We start from the raw sequence: 20,983 nt of genomic DNA on the forward strand, positions 1-20,983 counted from the left end.
GGCTCTGAAATGCCGCAGTGGGAGCGTGAAGCGCGAGATGTGTCATTTGTAGATGGAAACGCTATTTTGGGGCACAGAATGCTCAGATGTTTTAAATATTAACTGTTAAAAGCAAACATTTCTTAAATTCCTCCACAAACACGTATTTATAGCACCGTTTGACACTGCCTGGCTGAGATGAGGCTCGGTCCCAAGCAATAACCACATGCACAATAACATCAGGACCTAGCCGGCCTTTATTCATCACAACCCAAATCAGTGCAGACTGCGTCTAAGTCTTGCCTAGGGCCAGCCCATAGAGAGCTCAGGACACTGGGCAATGCAGAGCTTCGCTGCAAATTGAGAGCTCTGATAGTGGAAATACTGCCCTGACCCAGCAGTACTGGGGCACTGAACTGGAGGTGGCCCAAGGGACAGCTCATCACAGCTATGTGGAAAGCGCTGCAGGATGAAGGGTTTGTACCTGATCCTAGGAAAACTGCTTAGAAACCACAGTCCTCTTCTCTGAGCATCATTTTTCCTTTCAAGTAAAGACTCATAAAGCTCCGCTGTTGGTACCTAACAGGAAGGAGGATTTCTGGGCAGATGCCCTCAACCCCACATCCCAGCCAATGCTCCCATTTCCTCCTGACCTTCACTTGAGCAAAACCAGGCCTCTGGTCCTCCCTGAACTTCTGCCCAGTGTAATGGCACGGAACAGATCTAGGTGATATTTTTACTTGGTTTCAGTACACATACACAAATTCACACAGGTTGTGCTGTAGGAGCACAGCACAACACAGCTGGGGTTTGCCACATTCCCCTGGAGCAGAGCAAGGAGAAGCTGGGACCATGCACACAGGACTGCAGACTGCTGGAGGTGCATGGACACCTCTGCACCCACGGCTGCACCTCTCCCCCCAGCAGAACACGGACCAGCCCTTACCCCTTTGCAGATGGCCACAGCCTCCTTGGACATGGACTTGGGGTAGGCGACGTTGTGCTCCATGATGGACTGGAAGAGCTCGTCTTCATCTTCCCCCTCAAAGGGAGCCTAGAGCGAAGCAAACAGAGGTTCAGTGGCGTTTCTGGTCTCTGAGCTTCCATGTGCTGTGTGATCCCCAGCCACAAGGCCAGCTCTGGCTGCACTGCACAGTGCCCTGTCTCTCAGTGCTGCATCATCCCCAGCACCCAGAGACACCCCCCAACTGTGTGCCAGCAACAGAGCAAATCACATCTTGCAGTGGAACCTAACCCAGTCCCATAGGAATCAATTAAAACTCAATTACCTGGCCAGCTAACATTTCATAGAGCAGGACTCCAAATGCCCACCAATCCACAGACTTCCCATAGGGCTGATAAGCAATTATCTGAAACAACACAAACAGCAGGGTTACGCTCCCATTTTTAACCTGTTGGCACAACACAAACCCGTTTCCAGTTGTAGTCCAGGTCAGAAGGACAAGGTTATTTACTGAGACGTCAATCCCTGACCAGGGGGAGCTGCAATTACAAACAGCATGTGGTAGGCAGAGGGTTCAGCAGCTTTAAAAAATCATCAGGTCTCAAGTGTGCATTAAACATTAGAAACACACACAGAATATTTGCTGTGATTTGAGACAGATTCATCCTGATTCAGGCGGAACTTCAGCATATTTGCTGTGCTTTCCAGCCTGGGCACAGCCAGGCCAGTTGGAGCAGGAGCCGTTCCCATTCGCCCTCATCCCCTTTGGAATTTTTCTTCCCCACCAAAATCAGTGCAGTTGGTTGGAAATCTCAGCACGGAGTTTACCCCTGTGTGGATGGTACGTGGCCCTTTAAAACAAGCCTGCAGCGTATGGGCAGCCAAACCCCTCTGCATCCCAGGCTGCCAGTTTGCTTTCTGATATTTATTGAGGAGCATCCCTCACAAACAGCCTAGCAACTGACAGCCCTACCCTCACCCCAGCAGCGTGGCTGTGCTGGAGCTGGGATCTAACTCAGAAGTTTTGGATTTAAAAATACCAACGTTTATTTTGGGTAAGGCACCAAACCACGAATTGTATTTTCCATGATTCACCCTGCAAAACCTGAAATACCCCAAATTCCACCACTGTATGAACCGGCAGCAAAGCTACCTTGTGAACCTGCCGCTGTACAGTGGGTGCCCTCACCCGTGTGTGTTGGTGCTTTGTAGGTACCACCTACAGCTGAACCCCATGGAGGGGTTAGTCCCTTGCTACTGAAGCTCACAGCAAGCCCACTTGTTCCCCCTAAGCACGGGGGTCCCACCACCCTCCATCCACATGTGGGGGAGGAGTGACAGGTCCCACGTGGGGACCACAGGAGGAGCCAGTCTTCCATGGGTCTTCCGAGCTCTGGTTTAGCTGCTGGGTGGCTGATGCTGGGCACCACTGCAGTGCTCAGGCTTTGACAGGCCCCGGGCTCTGCCATCTGTTACTTAATGCAAAACAATTACGTGATGTATTCATCCTAATTGCAGGGTTCTATTCCGCAAAGATTCCTGCACTCCAGCAAAAATGCAAATCATATGCTAATCATGGGAGAACGTACGAGCAATCCAGCTCCAGAGGACTGTCCCCAGGCAAGGCTCCAGACCCGCGGGCAAATCACAGAGCCATGGAATGGTTTGTGTTCGAAGGGACCTTAAAGCTCCTCCAGCTCCAACCCCTGCCACGGGCAGGGACCCCTTCCACTGGAGCAGCTTGCTCCAAGCCCCTGTGTCCAACCTGGCCTTGAGCACTGCCAGGGATGGGCCTTCAGCCTCAAGAGTCTTCACATTCAGTAACTCTCAAAACCCCTCTGCAGCATCCAAAGGGATCCAGCCAGGGGGTACATCAGGATGCAGGGCAAGTGCTGCCAGCCTGCCTAAGAAGAGGTGAGTTCCACCCAGCTCCAATCTTCTGCCCTGGTCCTGGTCCAGCCACATGTCCAAACATAGTGATACAACCCCAACCGCCTTGACAGCATCCTGTGGTCTGGCCAGACCCTTCCATTGAGATCAGACACTGACTTTCAAGCCCTGAACTTCCTTGACCGAGCACGCTTGAAGTTCCTCCCACTTGCTCTTTAGATGATGTACGAGAGCTCTGGGAAATTGAGGTGTGAACTGTTCATGCCATAAAGGCCTCTACAAGAAAACAGCACTTAGGAGAAATCCTTGCAGGAGAGCATCTCTGCAAATTGAAGACACTATGGTATGTTGGGGGAGGTTTTGTTCAGAGGGAACTACACGGATGGGGTATCTGCACTCAGTACCTGTGCCCTTGGCACATAGCGCTGTAGCTTAGAATAGAAAAAGCCTAAAAATGGGTCAAGCAAATCACAGGACATGTTTACCCTGAGGATGGGTTGGCTTGAGAACACTGCAGCTTCCTAAGGGAGGAAGCATGGTCCAGCAGGAGGACCCTGGAGTGCTGCAGGCTTGGCTGCCCAGCTGGAGAGCACAGCAGAAGGGCAGCCCTCTGTTGCCAGCCACAAAACAGGGGAGGTGTAAATTCACTCCTTAAGACCCACTGTAGCAGATTTAATACCACCCCTGTGCACTGTAGTGATTTGCATCCTCATTTCCCCCTTTCTGTTTTCCTTCGGGGGGAACAAAAACTTTGAGCAAGAAGAGGAGAACGAGTTGAAGTGAATGCTCAGGCAAATACCAAGAGAACCGGTCATTTGTCCTGCTTTGAAAGGGCATTAATCACACAGCAACAGAGCTGTGGACCAACAGAACACCAATATCAATCTTGGTAGGATGTGGGTATGTAACACACAGTGGAATCAGTAATTAAACGCTGCTGGGGCTGCAACAAGAGAGCTCGGCACACAGGCACCTCTATGTCCCAGCAAAGAGAACCTCTTTCTCTAAAATATTTAAATGAATAAATATTAAATCTCATCATTGAAAATTCAGCGGAGGGAGAAGATTTGAGAGGGAACAGACGTCTGGGAGCAGTTACCCACCTGAGTTGCACAAGCCTGACATTAAATGGCACCCCATAGCGCTTCATGTGTCATGTGTGACTCCATCACATGAGTAATAACCAAATGTAAAGTCACTTTGGAGGGATCTAGAGCTGCAGACAAGAAGCCTCCCCTCACCAGACGCAGCCCTCCGCTGCGAGCAGCAAGCTGGAGAGACCTAAAGGTTTTCCCTTCACGTGGAAACGTTACCCACTGATAATTCCATTTGTCCCACCGGTCTCATCGTGCTGGAAGCGCTGTCACACATGGGCTGAGCTCCTGGGCTCATCTTCTCCAGGAGCAAGGAAGCGTGCGAGGAGCAGCCCTTGGTGGGTTTGAGCGTGCCAAGGACCAGACAGGCGTGGTGATGCCAGCAGTACAGACATAGGAAAAACACCCAGAGAGGGAAAACACTGCAGGGACACCAGCACAGAGGATCTGCTGTACTCGGAGGCAGAAGCAGGGCAGATAGCCAACAGAGAGGCAGATCCAGCATCACTGCTTCCTTAGGTAGCCCTTGGGGACTTCCCAGGCTGATGGTGAATTAACTAGTGCCCTGTTCCAATCAGCTGCCCAAAGCAAGGTCATCCCATGGAAAAGAGCATCGGCCAGGCTGCTGGAACACACACACCCAGAAGAGCAGTGGCTGCCTCTGCAAACCCTACCTCAGGTGCAATGTAGTCTGGAGTGCCGCAGAAGGTCTTGGTGGTCACCCCATCCCAGATGTTCTCCTTGCACATGCCGAAGTCTGCGATCTTTATGTGCCCCTCGCTGTCCAGCATCACGTTGTCCAGCTTTAGGTCCCTACAAAGCAGAGCAGAGCAATGACACCAAAGAGCATGCACGAAGCCGCCCAGCAAGGACACAGTTTGCTGGCTCCAGGAGCCCTCCCACAAGCGAGCTCTGGCTTTGTCTCACACCTAGGCTCTTCGCAAGGTAACGCTGGGGGAAATGAGTACAAATAAGCCTGGGCTCTGTCAGGATGAAGTGTTTAGTTTACTTTTAACCCACAGGAACACCATGCTGGGCAAATCGCTTTTAAGTGTCTGAGGGGAACACTTGCATTTACCAGGGAGGCAGATTTAACAGAGCTATTTTTTTGCACCTATGGAAATGGAAGTGTACTTAACGCTCACCAGCGATGAAGAAGCACCTGCTCAGCAGACATCCTGCATCACCTGCGCTATGCTCCCGCACGGAAACAGCAATCACTGCGCTCCGCTCTGATCCTCAGCCACAGAGTATCTGTTACCTGGACCCAACCCTGGGAGCTTTGCTCTTCAGCACGAACTGCAGAGGCAGTTACAGAGCTCCTGATCTTATCCCTGGCTCCCCAGAGAGGGGGCTCCAGCCCGAAGGCCCGTTCCATAGCCAATGCTCAGTATTTCATGTGCAATTTGTACACTACCAGCCATGCAATTACCACACAGTTCTGAGATCTGGGACACCCCTGGCTTATGTTCTATGCAGTAAAGCGTTACTCAAAGGTCTCCAGTTCAATATTGGAGCATGGTGCAAGATTTAGCTGGCCTGAGTGCAACAGTGAGTTCCAAGGCAGGCGAGAAAGCTGGAGAGGGGCTTGGGACAAGGGCCTGTAGGGACAGGCCAAGGGGAAAGGCTTTAACCTGCCCGAGGGGAGACTGAGATGAGCTCTCAGGCAGAAGCTCTTCCCTGTGAGGGTGCTGAGGCGCTGGCACAGGGTGCCCAGAGAAGCTGTGGCTGCCCCATCCCTGGCAGTGTTCAAGGCCAGGTTGGACACAGGGGCTTGGAGCAAGCTGCTCCAGTGGAAGGGGTCCCTGCCCGTGGCAGGGGTTGGAGCTGGAGGAGCTTTAAGGTCCCTTCAACCCAAACCAGGCTGGGATTCTATGGCCCCCTTGGGAACAGCCTGCTCAGCAATGCTGTGGGGCTGCACAGTGCACAAGGCTTATGTGCAGTAAGCACCCAGTAAAAGAAACAGTATAATTTACAACTTGCTGTTTTCTAACACTGTTTTATCCAGTTATTGTGTCAGTTCTTAGAACCCTGACAGGCCAAAGGCAGACAGACACAGCCTGGATTTGGAGGAAGGAAGGAAGCAGTGGCATTGGGGACTGGCAGACCTAGAATCTCTCTGTAGTGGCTGATGGCAAAAAACATCGCTCACATCAGGTTTGCTCCACTTCTTTCATCTTCAGAACAGTTTTGAGCATCTCCTAACTTCACAGCTGGCATCTCTTTTTTGCAAAGCACTTAATGGTATCTGACACTCATTAGGATGCTCTGCTCTACCTCGGGCTTTGGGAATACTCTGGAGCAGGGATGAGGAGCAGTACACTAGTTTCAGTGCTTAACCAGAGCCTGGTCCAGCATCATTAACACTAGGATAAGTGCAGATAAGGCCATTCATAAGTACATACTCTGGTGTTAATGGTAAGAAAGTAGTGCCCTGCAGCAGAACAAGTGACTCAGCATCAGTCCACGCTGCCAGTATTTGTGTTTTATGGATTGAAATGCACGAAATAGAGTGAGAGAGGAACCAGAGCTGCCCTCCTATAAAACAGGGACAAAGATGGGGACCTGCTCCAAACCCAGGGACACTTTGAGGCTCACAGCCTTGGTTTGGGTGGCAGCTGCCAGACCCCATCCACGACAGGAGTATCACAGAGCCCTGCACAGCACCACGGTCCTGACACTGCTCTGGCTGCAGCCGGAGTCCTGGGGGGAAGAGAGGAAGGAGGAACTCGCTCACCTACCGGTAAATGATGCCTTTGCTCTGCAGGAAGAAGAGGCCGATGGCTATTTCTGCTGCGTAGAATCTGCAATGAAAGGTTTGAAAGGGACACCCATCATTAAAGGAGATGAACCAAAATGAAAACCTTCCCAAAGCAACCGCGCCCCGTGAAAGGCGTGGGGCATACGTGACCCAAGGATAAAGACAGCCCGCCATAAACCCACCAGACAAGCATCGGGCAGGAATGGGATCGGGTTGCTGTGGGCTAGCGGGGGCTGTCACTTTGTGTTACACAAACTCGCATCAAGCGAGAGCTGTTTGCTATTGTGCGCTGGCAACGGGGGCTTGAGAAGTTATCTGTCACCTCGGGAGGCCGAGGGGATAACACACAGGGCCGCTGCCTGCTTTACAGAACATTCTGGGTCTGGGAGGGCTCTGCCAAGAGCCCAGAGCCCCAGCTCACACCCACCAGGCTCTGCTCACCCGCTGTGTCTTTGGCTAAGCAGATGAAGGCTTTCACAAACACATTCTGCTCTGTCCACGTTACAGGAGCAGGAGCCAAAAGCCATCCGTTAACAGCCAGGTTGGCAATGCCAGTACAGCAGCCAAAGACCCAACGTCCCTCATGCTGTGGGAAGGGCACAGGGCAGACCAGAGGTGTGCTCCCAGTGCCTCCCAGGAGCCTCCAACCCTCCTGGCCTGGTGCTTTTATGGAGGTCAATTATTTGCCTATCAACCACTGCAACGTATCCCAAAGATGAGCTGGAGGCACCAGCACCCTTGGCACCAGGCAGAGTCGTCCTGCACCTTCTGATGCCTGCTGGCCTCCCTTTCCCCACCCTTTCTGTCAAGGCACCACAAACACCTGTGGTCTGGGCTATCTTTCCAGCTGTACGACAAAGGTACATCAAATACCTACCCTAAGGTGCCAAATGAGGGCTACCGAACTTACACAGCATGTGGCTCTTTAAACCTCCCAACCTGCTGGATCTGGTACATTAAGTCCCCACCATTCACATATTCCATCACAAAATACAAGCGATCCTAGAGGAAAAACAAAAGCAAACAATTAGCAGCACAATTATCAGAGCAGGGAATCCGCAGGGGTCAGAGCTGACAGCTCCAGCCTGGAGTTTTCATGGCAATGCAATTGTCATCATTGCCCTTCGCAAGGGGACCAGGTGGAGCTGGTGCTCACACAGAGCCCATCAGACACATGTGCCAATTGCTTTGCAATGCTCTGGTCTTTAGCTCTGCACCTCTGCAGATCAATCCGATGGGGAAGGAGAGAAGAGGAACTCCTAAACCAGCTCTTTCACTTCCCATTGACAATCTGCTCTCATCCTTCACCGAGGCCCCTTGCAGGGTGCTGGAGCAGACACCTCCCTGTTGGCATTCGCCCAGGCTCTGCACAGCTTCAGCTAAGAGATGCACAGGAGTCAGGAGTTGCCATGAGCAGGCAGTGGCCGGTGTGATCTGGCCAGGCTCCAGCAGGGATGCGCGGCATTCCCAGCTCCCATCTTGAGGTGGGGAGGTGGAAGGAGGCTGCACACACCCCTCACCCCCCATCCCAGGCTGGGCTGAGGCTGCACTCAATGTTCACGCATCGTTAATGAAGTAATAGTTTAGAGTAGAACAAACAGGTCAGTGAGCACCCGTGACACACACAGGTAGATGCAGCCACAGCCACCAAGGAGCACACACTGACTTTGCCTCTGATGCGTAAACCGAGCTTTGCTTTCATTGATTCTCCCCAGATGAAAGCATTCCTCCTCTTCCACAGCCACAGAGGTGCAGACCTGAGGAATTCCCAAGCAGGCTGCTGAAGGGATGTGTTTTGCTCTGCACCATGCTTGGAGCTTGCACCCTGCACTGCCCTAGAGCTGTGGTGAGCTGGTGGGGGTGTGGAACAGTCAGCACGGCTCCTGCCTCCATTGGAAGTGCTGGATGTAAGCCCAGTCCTCAAAACATTGCTGGGAATTCTAGAAACTGTGGGAGATGATCAATGCCGAGAGCAGCAAGGCAAGAAGCAAGACCTGAACATTCCCACAGAATCAGATTAACAGCCCAAAAGAAGCTGGATCTTCTCATGCTGCATCCCAAACACAGCCCTGCAAGTCCTGGGAGTCCTGGGCAAGTAGGAGCTCCACTCACCAACACCTTTCCCTGGGGAATCGTGCCCTTGGAACACCACCTCCCTCTGACGGTTCACAGCTCTTTTTCCTAATGGGAATTGCCTGCGAGGAAAATCCTGCAAGATTGCCTAAAGCATGAAATTAAACCACTGCGGGATGCTCCTCTGGGAAGGAGAAGCAGCAGCTCTGGACCACTATCTGAATGGGTCCTCCCAGCCAGCAGACATCTGCTGCAATAAAGACCTTAAAGCTCCTCCAGCTCCAACCCCTGCCACAGGCAGGGACACCTTCCACTAGAGCAGCTTGATCCCATCCCCTGTGTCCAACCTGGCCTTGAACACTGCCAGGGATGGGGCAGCCACAGCTTCCCTGGGCACCCTCACGGTAACTCATTGTATTTCCCATTCCTCATTTCCCCCTTAAACAAACCTTTCCCTGCTTGTCAGACAAAGATGAGCAGCCCAGAAGATATGCAAATGCGATCATTAGCACAATAAGGGCTATGGAATAACTTGGGTAATCAGCTCCTCCACCCATCACAGCCTCAATGCACAGCCCTGACAGCAGGGCAGCCTCAAAGGTAATGAGACTGTACCAGAGGGGCAATCAGGCTGTGTAAAACATGTGGCGCTGATGGGATAGGAGAGATTTTGGCTTATGAGATGAGTGGGAGTTTGGGAGCATACCCCTCTGTAATGAGCAGCCTCTGCCAAGGTGTGGATCCAGCACAGCAGCAAGGCACGGGGCAAAGTCACCTTCAGCAGCCAGTGCCACGCTTGTCCCCCTGTGACAGCAACTGGAAAGTGAAGCAATGCTGTGCTTGTTGCAGCTGCTTCCTAAATATATCGATCGACTTCAAGTAGGAAGAATATTAAAGAGATGGTCTCTTGAAACAGGCAGCTGAGCTCTAAAAGCAGGATTCGAGCTTTCCTCATTTGGGTGGAGAAGAGAACGCTGGTGCTTCAGAGAGAAGAGCTGTCATGAATAAAGCAGCCAGATGGCTGGCGAGCCGACGGGCTGGAGGGAGGAGGGACATGGAAAGCTCTTGTCTACAGCAGAAAAGGATGGGATCTGTCCAGGTCTGGAGCATCTGAACTCACCGAGCAAGAGCAAGTTACAGATACGGAAATACCCCCTTGCATGAGCCGGGATGCAACTCCCAGGGCTCCTTCCAACACCCTCCTCCTAATTACCCACCCTTCGGTCCAGCTCCTGCCTGTGCCCACGCTGGGAACCAGAGTCAGAGCCACGTTCCCCATCCACCCCCTATTTATCATCTCAGCATCACCGCTGCTGCTGTGCCCTTCACTGCTGAGCCCCAAGGGACACCCCCCAGGAGCTTTCTGGGGCAGAGCACTGCAGGACCCCTCAGCCAGGCCAGCACCGGGCTTCTCTGCATCAGCCCCAGGCAGGAGCTCTCTCACTGCTCATCTTCCCTTCTTTCAAATGCAGATTTGGGGCTTTTCTGTCTCCCACCACTCACTGACAGCCCCGATGAGAGCCGTGCTCTGCGCTGTGCTCCCAGAAATCAAAGTGCTTTGTGCCAGCACTCGATAATACACCCTGCTATACATTTTGATTACATTACAAATACGATTACTATTAAGCTACTATAGGTCTGCCAGGAATAATCCTGCGCTGACTCACTTGAGATGCCAGAGATGCTGTGCGAAATAGCTTCTCCTGCCACAGTCTTGATTGCTGTGCTGCAAAGCCGGTCCACGGGCTTTAAATGCACTGAATGTGCTCCGTAAATGAAATTCCTGGGATCATATTAAAATGTAATCCTCCTGGAAAGCATTGTCATGGCGCTAAAGGACTGTGCAGAGTCCCTCTCCCTTCCCACTGACACGTACGGGGACATTTTCATTCACAGGTCACTCATGGCTGGGCAGAGATTGCTTTAAAGGTCCCCTGTCCCCTTTCTGCTGCCCCTTTCTGCTTCTGATTTGTACAGACTCAATCACACGCCTGTTTCAAGCTGAATTTCCTGTGGTTTGTATTAGGTTCCACTCTCTGCTCGGGTTTTTTGATCACCAGAATGAATCCAAAGGAAAAGCACAGCACTCTGCTATCGGATCACAACAGATGGGGGCAGAGGGCCACTTGGGGGGCTGGGGAATCACGTCCAACACCACCAACAGCTCCTGATGAAACGACCTCAGGGCTGCAGGTGCTGTATGTTACAGACTCCAGTTTAACACATGGACATAAAACCCCAGCCTGGTTTGGGTTGGAAGGGACCTTAAAGCTCCTCCAGCTCCAACCCCTGCCAGGGCAGGGACCCCTTCCACCGGAGCAGCTTGCTCCAAGCCCCTGTGTCCAGCCTGGCCTTGAGCACTGCCAGGGATGGGACGTATTGTTCATGGAGATACATTTACAAGGAAATTGGACAAGTTGTGAGGTTGCCAAGGCAGAAATTACACTGCTGCTTTGGCAAGGGCAGTGATGTGCATCAGGAAGGAAACATGAATGAAAGCAAAGGTAAGTTGTCAAGAAGCAAAGATACATGACCAGGGCAGAAGTGTCTATAGCTCCATCCCCACAGCTCCTGGGTGCCCTGCAGCCATCCAGAGAGGCACTGGTCTGGGTAACTGGTGACACCGGGTCTCTAAGAGGGTTTCTGCCCGTAGACTCACCAGTTACTAAAAACCATTGTGCAAAGGGCCCAGCATTCAGCGTGCAGCAGGGTTGCAGCACTGGCACCAGCACTTACCATGGTCTGAAAGCAGGAGTGGAGCTGGGTCAGGAACGGAGGCTTCCCAGAGAGAGCCAGGACTCGCTTTTCAACCATGGTGCACTCTACATCATCATCCTGGATTACAACGTCCTTCTTCAAGATCTTAACAGCATAGAGCTCATCCGTGCCCTTCCTCTCCGCCAGCATCACCTGCACGGCGAGAGGACATGAAGTGGGTAAAGGAAAACATGGATCTGCAACGCTTCCAGCTTGCCAAGGCCAGCAGTTAGAAATAACACCTTGCTGTTTATCCTGCAGCTCCCGTTATAACCCCAAAGGGATGCAGAAAGCTACCAGTGGTACCTCCAGAATTATTTAGGAACCCCAAGTCTAACAAGTAACACTTCTAAATCCTTGCCCCATCATCACCTCAAGGAACACAGAAAAGGGTTTGCTCACGGCTGAGCCACTGATCACCTCTTGTCACCTTCCACCCCTGAGTCGTGCCACAGTTCAGCACCCTCAAGGTGCAAAGAGCACTGGGGCAGGGTGTCAGGAGTTTGAACACAGACTCCATCACATTATGAAGAGGTAAAAGCTGCAAGTTGGAAAGAGTTTATAGCCAAGAGTAAGAAAACCCAGTAAGATTTTCTCTGCCTCACACCTCCCTCTGCAATACACACAGTGATCAAAACGCAGCTACGTGCTGGTCCATCACCCAGGCAAAGCCCCCCTCATCCGGCAGAATCCAACCTTCATTTTAAACCAGTTTCACCCATTTGAGGGTTAACTTATCACAATAAATGGGATGCACTCCTTCTGCTGGTGCAATTTGCACTGTTAATCCCATCAGCCCCAGTGAGGATCCTCGGACCACACTCCATCAATGTAAGCTGCTGCTCAGGCTGCTGCAAAACAGACTCTGACCTTGCCTGCATCCCTCCTCCCCGCACTCTCTCATCACATTAGATTCGAGCGCTCAGTGGAAGTGAATTGCTTTCCATTCAACAAAGTCTGCTGAAAGCCTCCAGTCACAGCAGCAAACGAGCCTGGGTGTTTTGAAAATAAACCAGGAGAAGCCAGCATCACTGAGGTGGAACTGAAACGCATTTCAGGCTGGAGCAGAGGGGCTCAGGAAACGTGAGCAGGTCTCACAGATGCCTTTTGAGACGCTAAGGATGGTGGAATTCACCCTCCTGTCAGCCCAAGGCAGACATGGGGCTGGAGCCCTGTGCCCCCTGCTGCAATATGCCCGGATTCCCCATGGAGCCCTGAGCATCCCTTTGGAGCCGGATCTGGGGCAGAGCCGGTCCCAAGGCAGAGCAGCCCACCTCGGGGTTTGGGGTTCAGGCAATGCTGTGCCAGCCCTGGAGCACTAAGGCAGGAGGAGAAAGCCTGACAACAAGGCAGGGAACACAGCTCAAGGACTGGGGACAAGGCAGGGAACGCAGCCCAAGGTCTTCAACGCTCACCCACTTGTTAGAGTGGAGATAACATCACGCTGGGGAAGAGCCCTGTTGGGAACACGTGGCTCTGGCTCGCCCAGGCACTTGGCTTCTCTGGGCCTGGCTGTCCTTGACACACTGCTGCTCAGGATTAGCTGGGAAAGGCACTGAGGCTCCGCAGCGCCAAGTGCTTTGGAGAAGCCTCTGACATTCCCATCTCCATCAGCAGGGCTGGGACTGCAGCAGCCACACAGCATGCTCGTCCCTTGGCAGGGCTGAGCAGCACAATGACAGCTTCAGCGGCTTCAGGAGCTCATTTATTTACTCCCTGATGTTGGAGGGAAGTTGAGAACCGGAGCCCGGAACAGCTCAAAGTGCTGCTGTGATGCAGCCCAGTAAGGCACTGCCACTGGGACCGTATTAGTGCTTCATCCTTGCCACTGACAGCTCCCTGAGGGGTCTTGCAACAGCCCTTTGCACCCAGTGATGAGCTCAGAGCACCCAGCAGCGTGGGCAGCCCGGTGCCCTGCCTGCAGCCAGGGCAGCAGACCCAGCAGCTCCCCTGCACCTCTGCCCTCATGCACAAACCAAACAGCCCCTTTCAGTCCATCACCTCCAGTTATCTTCACCATTTATACACGAGTTCAGATTTACAAGTCACCGTGGGCAGGTGCTGAAAGCCAGGGCTGGTTTTTAAGTGATAAAAGCAGATGGGTTTTGGCCATTCAAAGGTGGGGGAAAAAGAGACACGATCGCTCCAGGAATGCAGTTTATGGGAAGAGAAAACTAGGAGTAAGTGCACTTTATACAACATTAATTATATACAGCCCTACCTTGCTATCATAACCCTTCCAGAGTAACTAAACCAGGGAATCCCCGAGCTCACACTATGCTTTACTGCCCCAGAGGGACCACCAAGACATCCATGTGTGATCCCCACTGGACCAGGGACGTGGCTACCGCCACCACCGCACACTTGGGCTCTGCAGCACAGCGAGAGCCAGAGGTTGGCTGGTGCACCACAACAAATGCAAACCACTGCTCCAGGGTGTGCATGCACTGCCAATGTTTCCCGCAGCAGCTTCCCAATGACGTGGCGATCCCGAGCCGCAGCTGAGCCATCCAGCCCTGCTTCACTGCCATGTGAAAGGAAGAGGACTCTGCAGCTGCCTGCACCCAGCTGCACCCACAGCGAGGAGGCCCAGAGGGAGAGCGGGTGTCTGGGCGAGCGCAGAGGATGCCGATACCCTCACGTCATCCCTCACATCTGGGCTGGCAGAGCGAGCGGCTCCAGATGCTGTCGGGGTGTTGCAAGGACTGGCAATCTGCTCACAGAGGGGATTGCAGGCTCTGGTCTACAGCCAACAGAGAGACTGCCTCCTGCACCCGGTGTGACGGGCACGGAGAGCAGGCTTGGCCTCCTCTCCAAGCAGAAGATGGGGCTGTTCACAGCCCATGGGTTTGTGTGACCGTCTCAGGGCACTGTCTCGCTCCAGCCCTGCCCGTGGCAGCTCGGTGGTGCAGGGCCGGTGTGACAGCTTGGAACCACAGCTCATCCTGCTGCGTGGAGGGGCCTGCCCTGTGCTCGCCTGTGCCAGGGGCTGGCTCCTGCATGCTGGCATCACAGCTCCTGTGTGACTGCAGCATGGGGACAGGTAAGGACACAGGAGGACGGCAGCCACCGATGAGCCAGCTTCATGATAAGGACAAAGGAAAAGATTGGGACCCACTCACTGCAGATACAGGAAGATTCACACAAGTGAATGCCCTCAGCACAGTTTCATGATGAAAATCATGGGTGAAGGAGTGAGCGGGAAGCCAGACCCCACTGTGTGCCCAAGGACAGGGCACAGCTCTGCGAGTTACAGAGCAAGACCAGCCCTTCTGCCACATCTCGTACCAAGAGAGGGGAGAAAAGCATTTTACAGCTCAAAGATTATCACCAGGACATGGAAATCGTCTCCCATTGCAATGTAATCCATAACTGCACAGGCAAAAGAATCAGCCCTGCTCAGAAATACACCATAAAACCCCCAGGAAAGATTGACAGCTTGATAGCATGACAGATTGATTAGCTGCAAAAATATGAGCAAGCCACATAATTTAACTTTCCTCTATTTATATTACAGCGAAGCAAACCCAGGGTGGGCTGTGCCAAGCGCTGCCTTCTCCAGTCGGGAACATCTCCCTTCCCTGTGCCAGCCCAGTGCCGGAGGACTGCCAGCAGTCACTGCTCCTGGGGGCCCTGATGGACCCCATGCCAGGGTGGGCAGCAGCAGGGATCAGGCCAAAGCCACCTAAACCCAGCAAGGAGCCCCCAGGGTCACCCTGTGTCCCGAGGCTGAACACGCTGAGCCAGGACCAGGCACATCCCAGCCCCTGCCCGAGCTCTTTTCCAAACAAATTCCAATGCAATCGTCCAGCCCCTGAACCTTGATGTTCAAGGCCAGGTTGGACACAGGGGCTTGGAGCAAGCTGCTCTAGTGGAAGGTGCCCCTGCCCCTGGCAGAGGGTTGGAACTGGATGAGCTTTAAGGCCCCTTCCAACCCAAATCAGTCTGTGACTGTGATTTATTCCTGTACTACAGAGTCCTTGTTTGGGAATGCTCCAGCACAATAACTGGAGATATTCTGATGCTGAGCATAGAACAAGCAAGTTTATTGAACTTCACCAAGGCCATCACATGGGTACTCCTGACCCTGGACACCACAGCAGTGGCGGAGGGAGGCAAACACCGGTCAGTAAACCCGGGTGCTGATGCCCAGGGGTGAATGAGCTTATGGCTGAGGCAGACTCCCTCATGCAGGGTGATCGTGCTCAGAGAGAGCCAGGCAGCAGGGCCCGCAGGAGGGATGCTGACAGCATGCAGCCAGCACAGGAGCAGGCAGTGCCAGCCCTGGAGGAGGACGGTGATGGCGTGGACACCACCCAGGGTGCCGAGGGCTGGGAACCGGCAGGATCCAACACCGGGGAGCTGGGCTCCTCTCCCACAGCATGGCACGGATGAGGGCACCTCCGGCTCCTTCCAACACATCCAGCACCTCTGTGAATGCACAGCATGCAGGCAGCAAAGTGTCCTCTGCACAGGGCCCTGTGGGCACCATTGACCATGCCACCTCAGCATCCCCACGCCTGAGCCAGGCAGTGGGACATCCGGAGGGGATCCGCAGGGAATGCTGCCCAGCAAGGCGCAGGCACACGTGAGGGTGAGGCTGCACCGAGCCATAGAAACCAACGTGCTGTTTTAATTAGCACGAATTAGCATATTTATAACATTCTGTTCCAGGGAACAGTTTCTGTCACACATCCCCTTATATAAGCCACGATGCCGACGGAAGCGCTTGCTAATGTTTCTCAAATTGAAAGGGGGGGGGAACTACAACTACAGAGTTTCCAGATGCCAGGCACAGATTTAAAAGGGATTAGGTGTTGGGAGGGAGAGAAAAGGGGGCAAAAGAGACGTGGAAACTGGGATGTGAACGCATTCCTGAGGGAGAGCAGCACAGGCACAGCGCACGGAGCTTTCCTGCTCCTCGTGCTAACACACAGCGAAGGTGTAAAACACAGAGTAACAGCAGCCTCCTCCCTGGTAGCATCGCTGGTGGATGCTCCACGTGCTGGGGACCATCAGGAGCTCCCCACCCTCCTCCTGTCACAGCTGTTTCAGTGCAGGGAGCAGGAGCCAGCTCGGGAAGGCGGCTTCACCCTCGTGTTCAGAAGACGATGGGTGAGCATCACTGCCCTGGCATCCCCTCCCTGCCCGCCTGAAGGCAGAGCAACATTCCCTGCAATTAAGGCAATTCCCTCGTCAGAGCAGTGCTGGGCCATCATCCATCACAGCAGCAAACACAGTGCTGGTGCACAGCAGACGCAGCCCCCTTCCTCCAGAGCCCCAGCAGCCACTTGAGCGCTGGCATTCCTAATGGAAATCATGACAAGGTTGGCAAGACCCCAAGAAAACGGCAGGCTCCGAGTCCCGCAATTACTCGACGAATGAAATCCTGGTACCACTCACAACGCGTCTGGAAAGTTAATTAAAATGTTCATGTATATTTGTAATTATTGGAGGAAAAAACGGCCACATCAAAGAGGACTTTAAAGGCACAGCACACGCACTGCTTCCCACAGAGAACCCCTGAGTTCTGTGGTGGTCTCATCAGTCATCTCAGCTCCTCACCACTGTGACACGGCAGCACACAGCCCATAAGAGAGCCAACAAGCTGGGTTCCCACCACCTTAACACCAGAGCTCCCAGTCAGAGCAAGGACAGATCCCGCTGGGGCAGCCCCATGGCCGCAGCACACGTGTTCAATACGGAAAGCATAAAGGTGAGTGTTGTGTCCCACCTTCCCAAAGCTCCCTTTGCCCAGCACCATCAGGAAGTTGAAATCCGACAGTTTCATCCGATCTCTGCTCCCGTTGTTGTCGAATTTGGAGATGGCATTTCTTGTCTTCTCATCCGCAGCCTTGGACACCGTTCCAATCTTGGCTCTCTGCAAAGATGGAGATGGGATGGGGAGAGAAGAGAAGGAATTACTGAAAACTGGGGAGAGAAGTCATTCTAAACCAGTGAGTGCTCCTGAAACCCCACGTTCATCAGCTCTTTTCCAGCTCCCCTGAGCTACAGGAACCTTTTCTGCAAGAGACCTGGTCTACTGGGAGGTGTCCTTGCCCATGGCACAGGGGTGAAACTGGATGAGCTTAAGGTGCCTTCCAACCCAAGCCATTCTAAGTGTGACAGGGACAGAGCCAAGAAGGGCACTGGAGGAGTCCCCAGCCCCAACACTTTGCCCTGTTTATTGGGCTGGTTCCCAGTTAAATCTATGCAAGACGATCTGGGAACCAAATCTGCCCATTACCTCATCACCCCCACTGCAGCCTCTGCATCCTGGAGCTGCCCCATAATGCGCTCTAGGCCATCCAAAGCGCAGAACAGAAGCTTAAATAAGCTTTTTTTGCTTTCCCCCTCAAAACCGGCTTCTGTCTCTCAGCCCACTAGAAAAGGGCAGATGAATATAACTATATTAAGGTAAAACACAGGACTTTTTATCCAGCTCCACCTCCGTTACTCTCTGCTACTGATGAGAATTGCTCTCCTGTGCCGGCTGAGGCCGAACGTGGGAAGCTACAAACGCATTTGGAACAAAGCAGAATAGAAAGCACAGCTCCTGCTCCCCCAGCATCCGCTGCATCACAACTGCCTATAAAGGAGCCTCACAAACCCCCCCAGTTTTAAACACTGAATCTCATCAGTGGCCCTCGCTGGGCTGGGGGCTCTCTCCTTTGCTGAGCCACCGTTTGTAAAAGCTATCTCACAATTTCAATGTTTAGAAACAGGCGATGGGATGAGGCTTGCGCCGAGCTCAGTCTAGCATGAAATTCTATTAACCTGATTCCAGCAGTTCAATTTGGCTGCTGCTCGCAGCTCCTTCAGATAGGAGCCTCACGAGTAATCTCCAAGCCTTTGCTGCTGCTAATTGGTTCTTGCAGGGTTCTCCGTGCTGTAGAAACCTCTGCTCAAGGTCACCTGCAGCACCTACAAGCATCCCAAAAACTCCAGCACTGAAAACTAAGGGAATCGACCCTGGGAATTGCCAACATCAGCTCTGCACCGGGGGGGAGGCAGAACCCTCCCAGCAGCCGCTGGTACCTGCTGCTATGTGCGCAGAGCTGCACATGGGATGTGATGGCTTTCCAATGGGAAAGGGGCATGCACTGACAAGGAAGCAGTCACCTCTCCCAGCGTCCAAGCAGTTTTCCTCACTGTAATCCTTAGGCTTCTGCAACGTCCCCACAAGAAGGGGATGCTGAATCAGAGCATTCTACTTCAGATCAGCTCAGGTACCAGTCAAAGGCAATGAGGATCCAACGCTGGGACACCCAACAGCAGCAGCCTCTGTGTCTCCCCCAAACCAGGCCTGTGCTGTGTGACTCTGCCTTCAGCAACCCTCACCCTGTTGCAGTTCAAAGCCATCTTCAAAGGGGAGGTGTACTTAGCAGCAGCTATGTTCCATGAAAGCTTCCTGAATACTCTATCACAGATGAAAAACAATCTCATCAGATCAGCCCTGACACCAAACTAACCTCTGTGAGAACAAGCTGCAATAAAATACGAGGGCACTATTATGTTTCTGTTAAATGACACCCAAAAGCAGAGCTTTGTTCCAGAGGAGCCCGTATTCCTCCACAGATCCGCAGCCCAGCAGCACTGCGCTTGGCCGTGGGACCCCATGGAGCATGGACCAAAGCATGGCAAGGCTTTCAGCCCTGGGCAGAGGGGAAAAGAGCAACACAAAGAGGGGAGAAGGAAGAGGATTCCCATTCACTTCATCCCAGCAAAGCAGCCAGCTTCAGCACAGCGTTCCCACCACCCAAGGGTGAGAGTGACCTCGGGTCCCTCCTGCTGCCTGCAGCTGCTCCCGAGCCTGTGTCTGAAGAGGGGCTGCTGCAACCACCCTCGGTCTCGCACTCAACCTGCAGTCGTTCACACAGGATGTCCCCAGGAGACAAGGTGAGGACACAGACACAGCCCAGCATCCCTGACACAAGGGTATCAGCAGGCAGCCTGGCCAGGAGGGAGAGGGCTTTCCAGGGATGAGCCCAAAATAAGAGCCGGGAAGAGGTGAAGATCATCACCGCAGCTGAAGTGTCCTGCTTTGCCTATCGAGTGTCTCTAACGTCTCTAAGTGAGTACAAAAGACCTTAAACCTACATTTAATAGGCTCACACCATCTCAAGACCTCTTTAAGGTTTGAACCGTGCCAAATACTGCTCACATATTGTGTTAAAAACACACCTGACCTTCACTGCCTGGCTCCATTTGTCAGCGTGAATTTACTACACCTGAGCCTGTGCTATAGCAGCGGCTGAGGCTCCCATCCATCAACCTGTCCCAGCAAGCTGCTGATAAAGATGGAGCAGAACTGGCAGCTTCCCGCAGTGCTTTTGCGGTGTGAAGCCTGGGATGTGCAGGGTCTGGGCCCCCACGGGGATCGCTGGTGCCCTGCGCCACCTCACCCAGCCATTGTCCTCCTCAAACCCCATCCTGGCCCCAGTGCACCCGGCTGGGCACAGGGGCTGCCATGATGTGCAAAGGCTCAGAGAGGTTTCCTTCCCGAGACCAGATCCAAATCCAATTCTATTAATATCTTAATTCACCTCAGTTGATGATATTAATTCATAATCAGCAGCATGACATTAAAAACGGATGAACAAATCCTGTTATATGGCACCTCAGAGGGTACAACTGCTGTACCACGTGCTGGCATCAGGAGCACGGTTACATCAGGTCACTCTGGGCCATCCACTATCCTCACCCCTCTTCAATCGGAATTAAGTGTTGGAAACACGTTAACTGATGATAACGTGCAACCCCTTTGAGCTGTACTTCTTTTGGCCACCACAAATGGTGAATTGCGTAGCCCTAACAGAAAGACATTGAAACAGAGCACATGAAAGTGGAGTGTTTGTTGTGCTGCGAGGAAAAAGGATTTAGAAATGGTGTCAGACTCCTTCCTGCTCACCGGTGGCAGGGGCAGGGGACCAAGCACACCCCTAGCAGAGCACAAGGCATTACACAGAACTGCGCTGCGCAATAATCCGCTGTATCTTCAACCTGCCCTAAATGCTAAAGCATCGTTTGCATCTCTTTCATCTCCTCACCCCCCAGAAGTGACTGCTCCTTTCCGAGGTGGCAGGGAGGGTCCCTTGCGAAGGGCATGGCAGGAGGCAGCACAGAAAACCCCCAGATACGCAGGAGAAATCAATTCACCTCAAACTTCTGCCTCAGCTCCTCGTTTCCTTCTTCTCCCTCCGGAGGCACCGGGACATTGAAATACTCGCCCTCCTCCTGGCTCAGCAGCTTAAACCTGGAGGGACACAGGGAGATGTCAAGGCCAGGGTGGGAGGCAGGGGGAAAGGTCAAGCAGCAGCTCAGAAACCATGGAAGCGTTGCTCAGATCTGAGGTGTCTCACATAGCCCAGGGCAAAGCCTGAGCCTGGGAATCAGCTGGGTGCTATCCAGAGCCTGCACTGAAGGGACAAAGGGGATAACAGAGGGGCAGGCTCTTCCTTTAAG

General features: G+C 53.0%; 1 protein-coding gene across 2 annotated transcripts in view; it reads right to left on the reverse strand.

Annotated features, from left to right (window-relative positions):
* The window catches only part of PRKCB (protein kinase C beta), a 101,872-nt gene that overhangs the window by 15,787 nt on the left and 65,102 nt on the right, over positions 1–20,983 (reverse strand). For both annotated transcript variants that reach the window (XM_057398068.1, XM_057398066.1), the window contains exons 8-15: positions 20,678–20,774; positions 17,253–17,399; positions 11,498–11,671; positions 7,599–7,690; positions 6,669–6,731; positions 4,602–4,740; positions 1,269–1,349; positions 926–1,033 (exon numbers count right to left, since the gene is read on the reverse strand). In XM_057398068.1, the coding sequence (XP_057254051.1) occupies positions 926–1,033; positions 1,269–1,349; positions 4,602–4,740; positions 6,669–6,731; positions 7,599–7,690; positions 11,498–11,671; positions 17,253–17,399; positions 20,678–20,774 (901 nt within the window). The remainder of the gene's footprint in view (positions 1–925; positions 1,034–1,268; positions 1,350–4,601; positions 4,741–6,668; positions 6,732–7,598; positions 7,691–11,497; positions 11,672–17,252; positions 17,400–20,677; positions 20,775–20,983) is intronic.

The sequence above is a fragment of the Pezoporus wallicus genome, unplaced genomic scaffold, assembly GCF_028554395.1.
Source record: "Pezoporus wallicus isolate ANWC-B61680 ecotype Strahan unplaced genomic scaffold, APGP_CSIRO_Pwel_v1 contig_6274, whole genome shotgun sequence".
NCBI classification, from domain to species: domain Eukaryota; kingdom Metazoa; phylum Chordata; class Aves; order Psittaciformes; family Psittacidae; genus Pezoporus; species Pezoporus wallicus.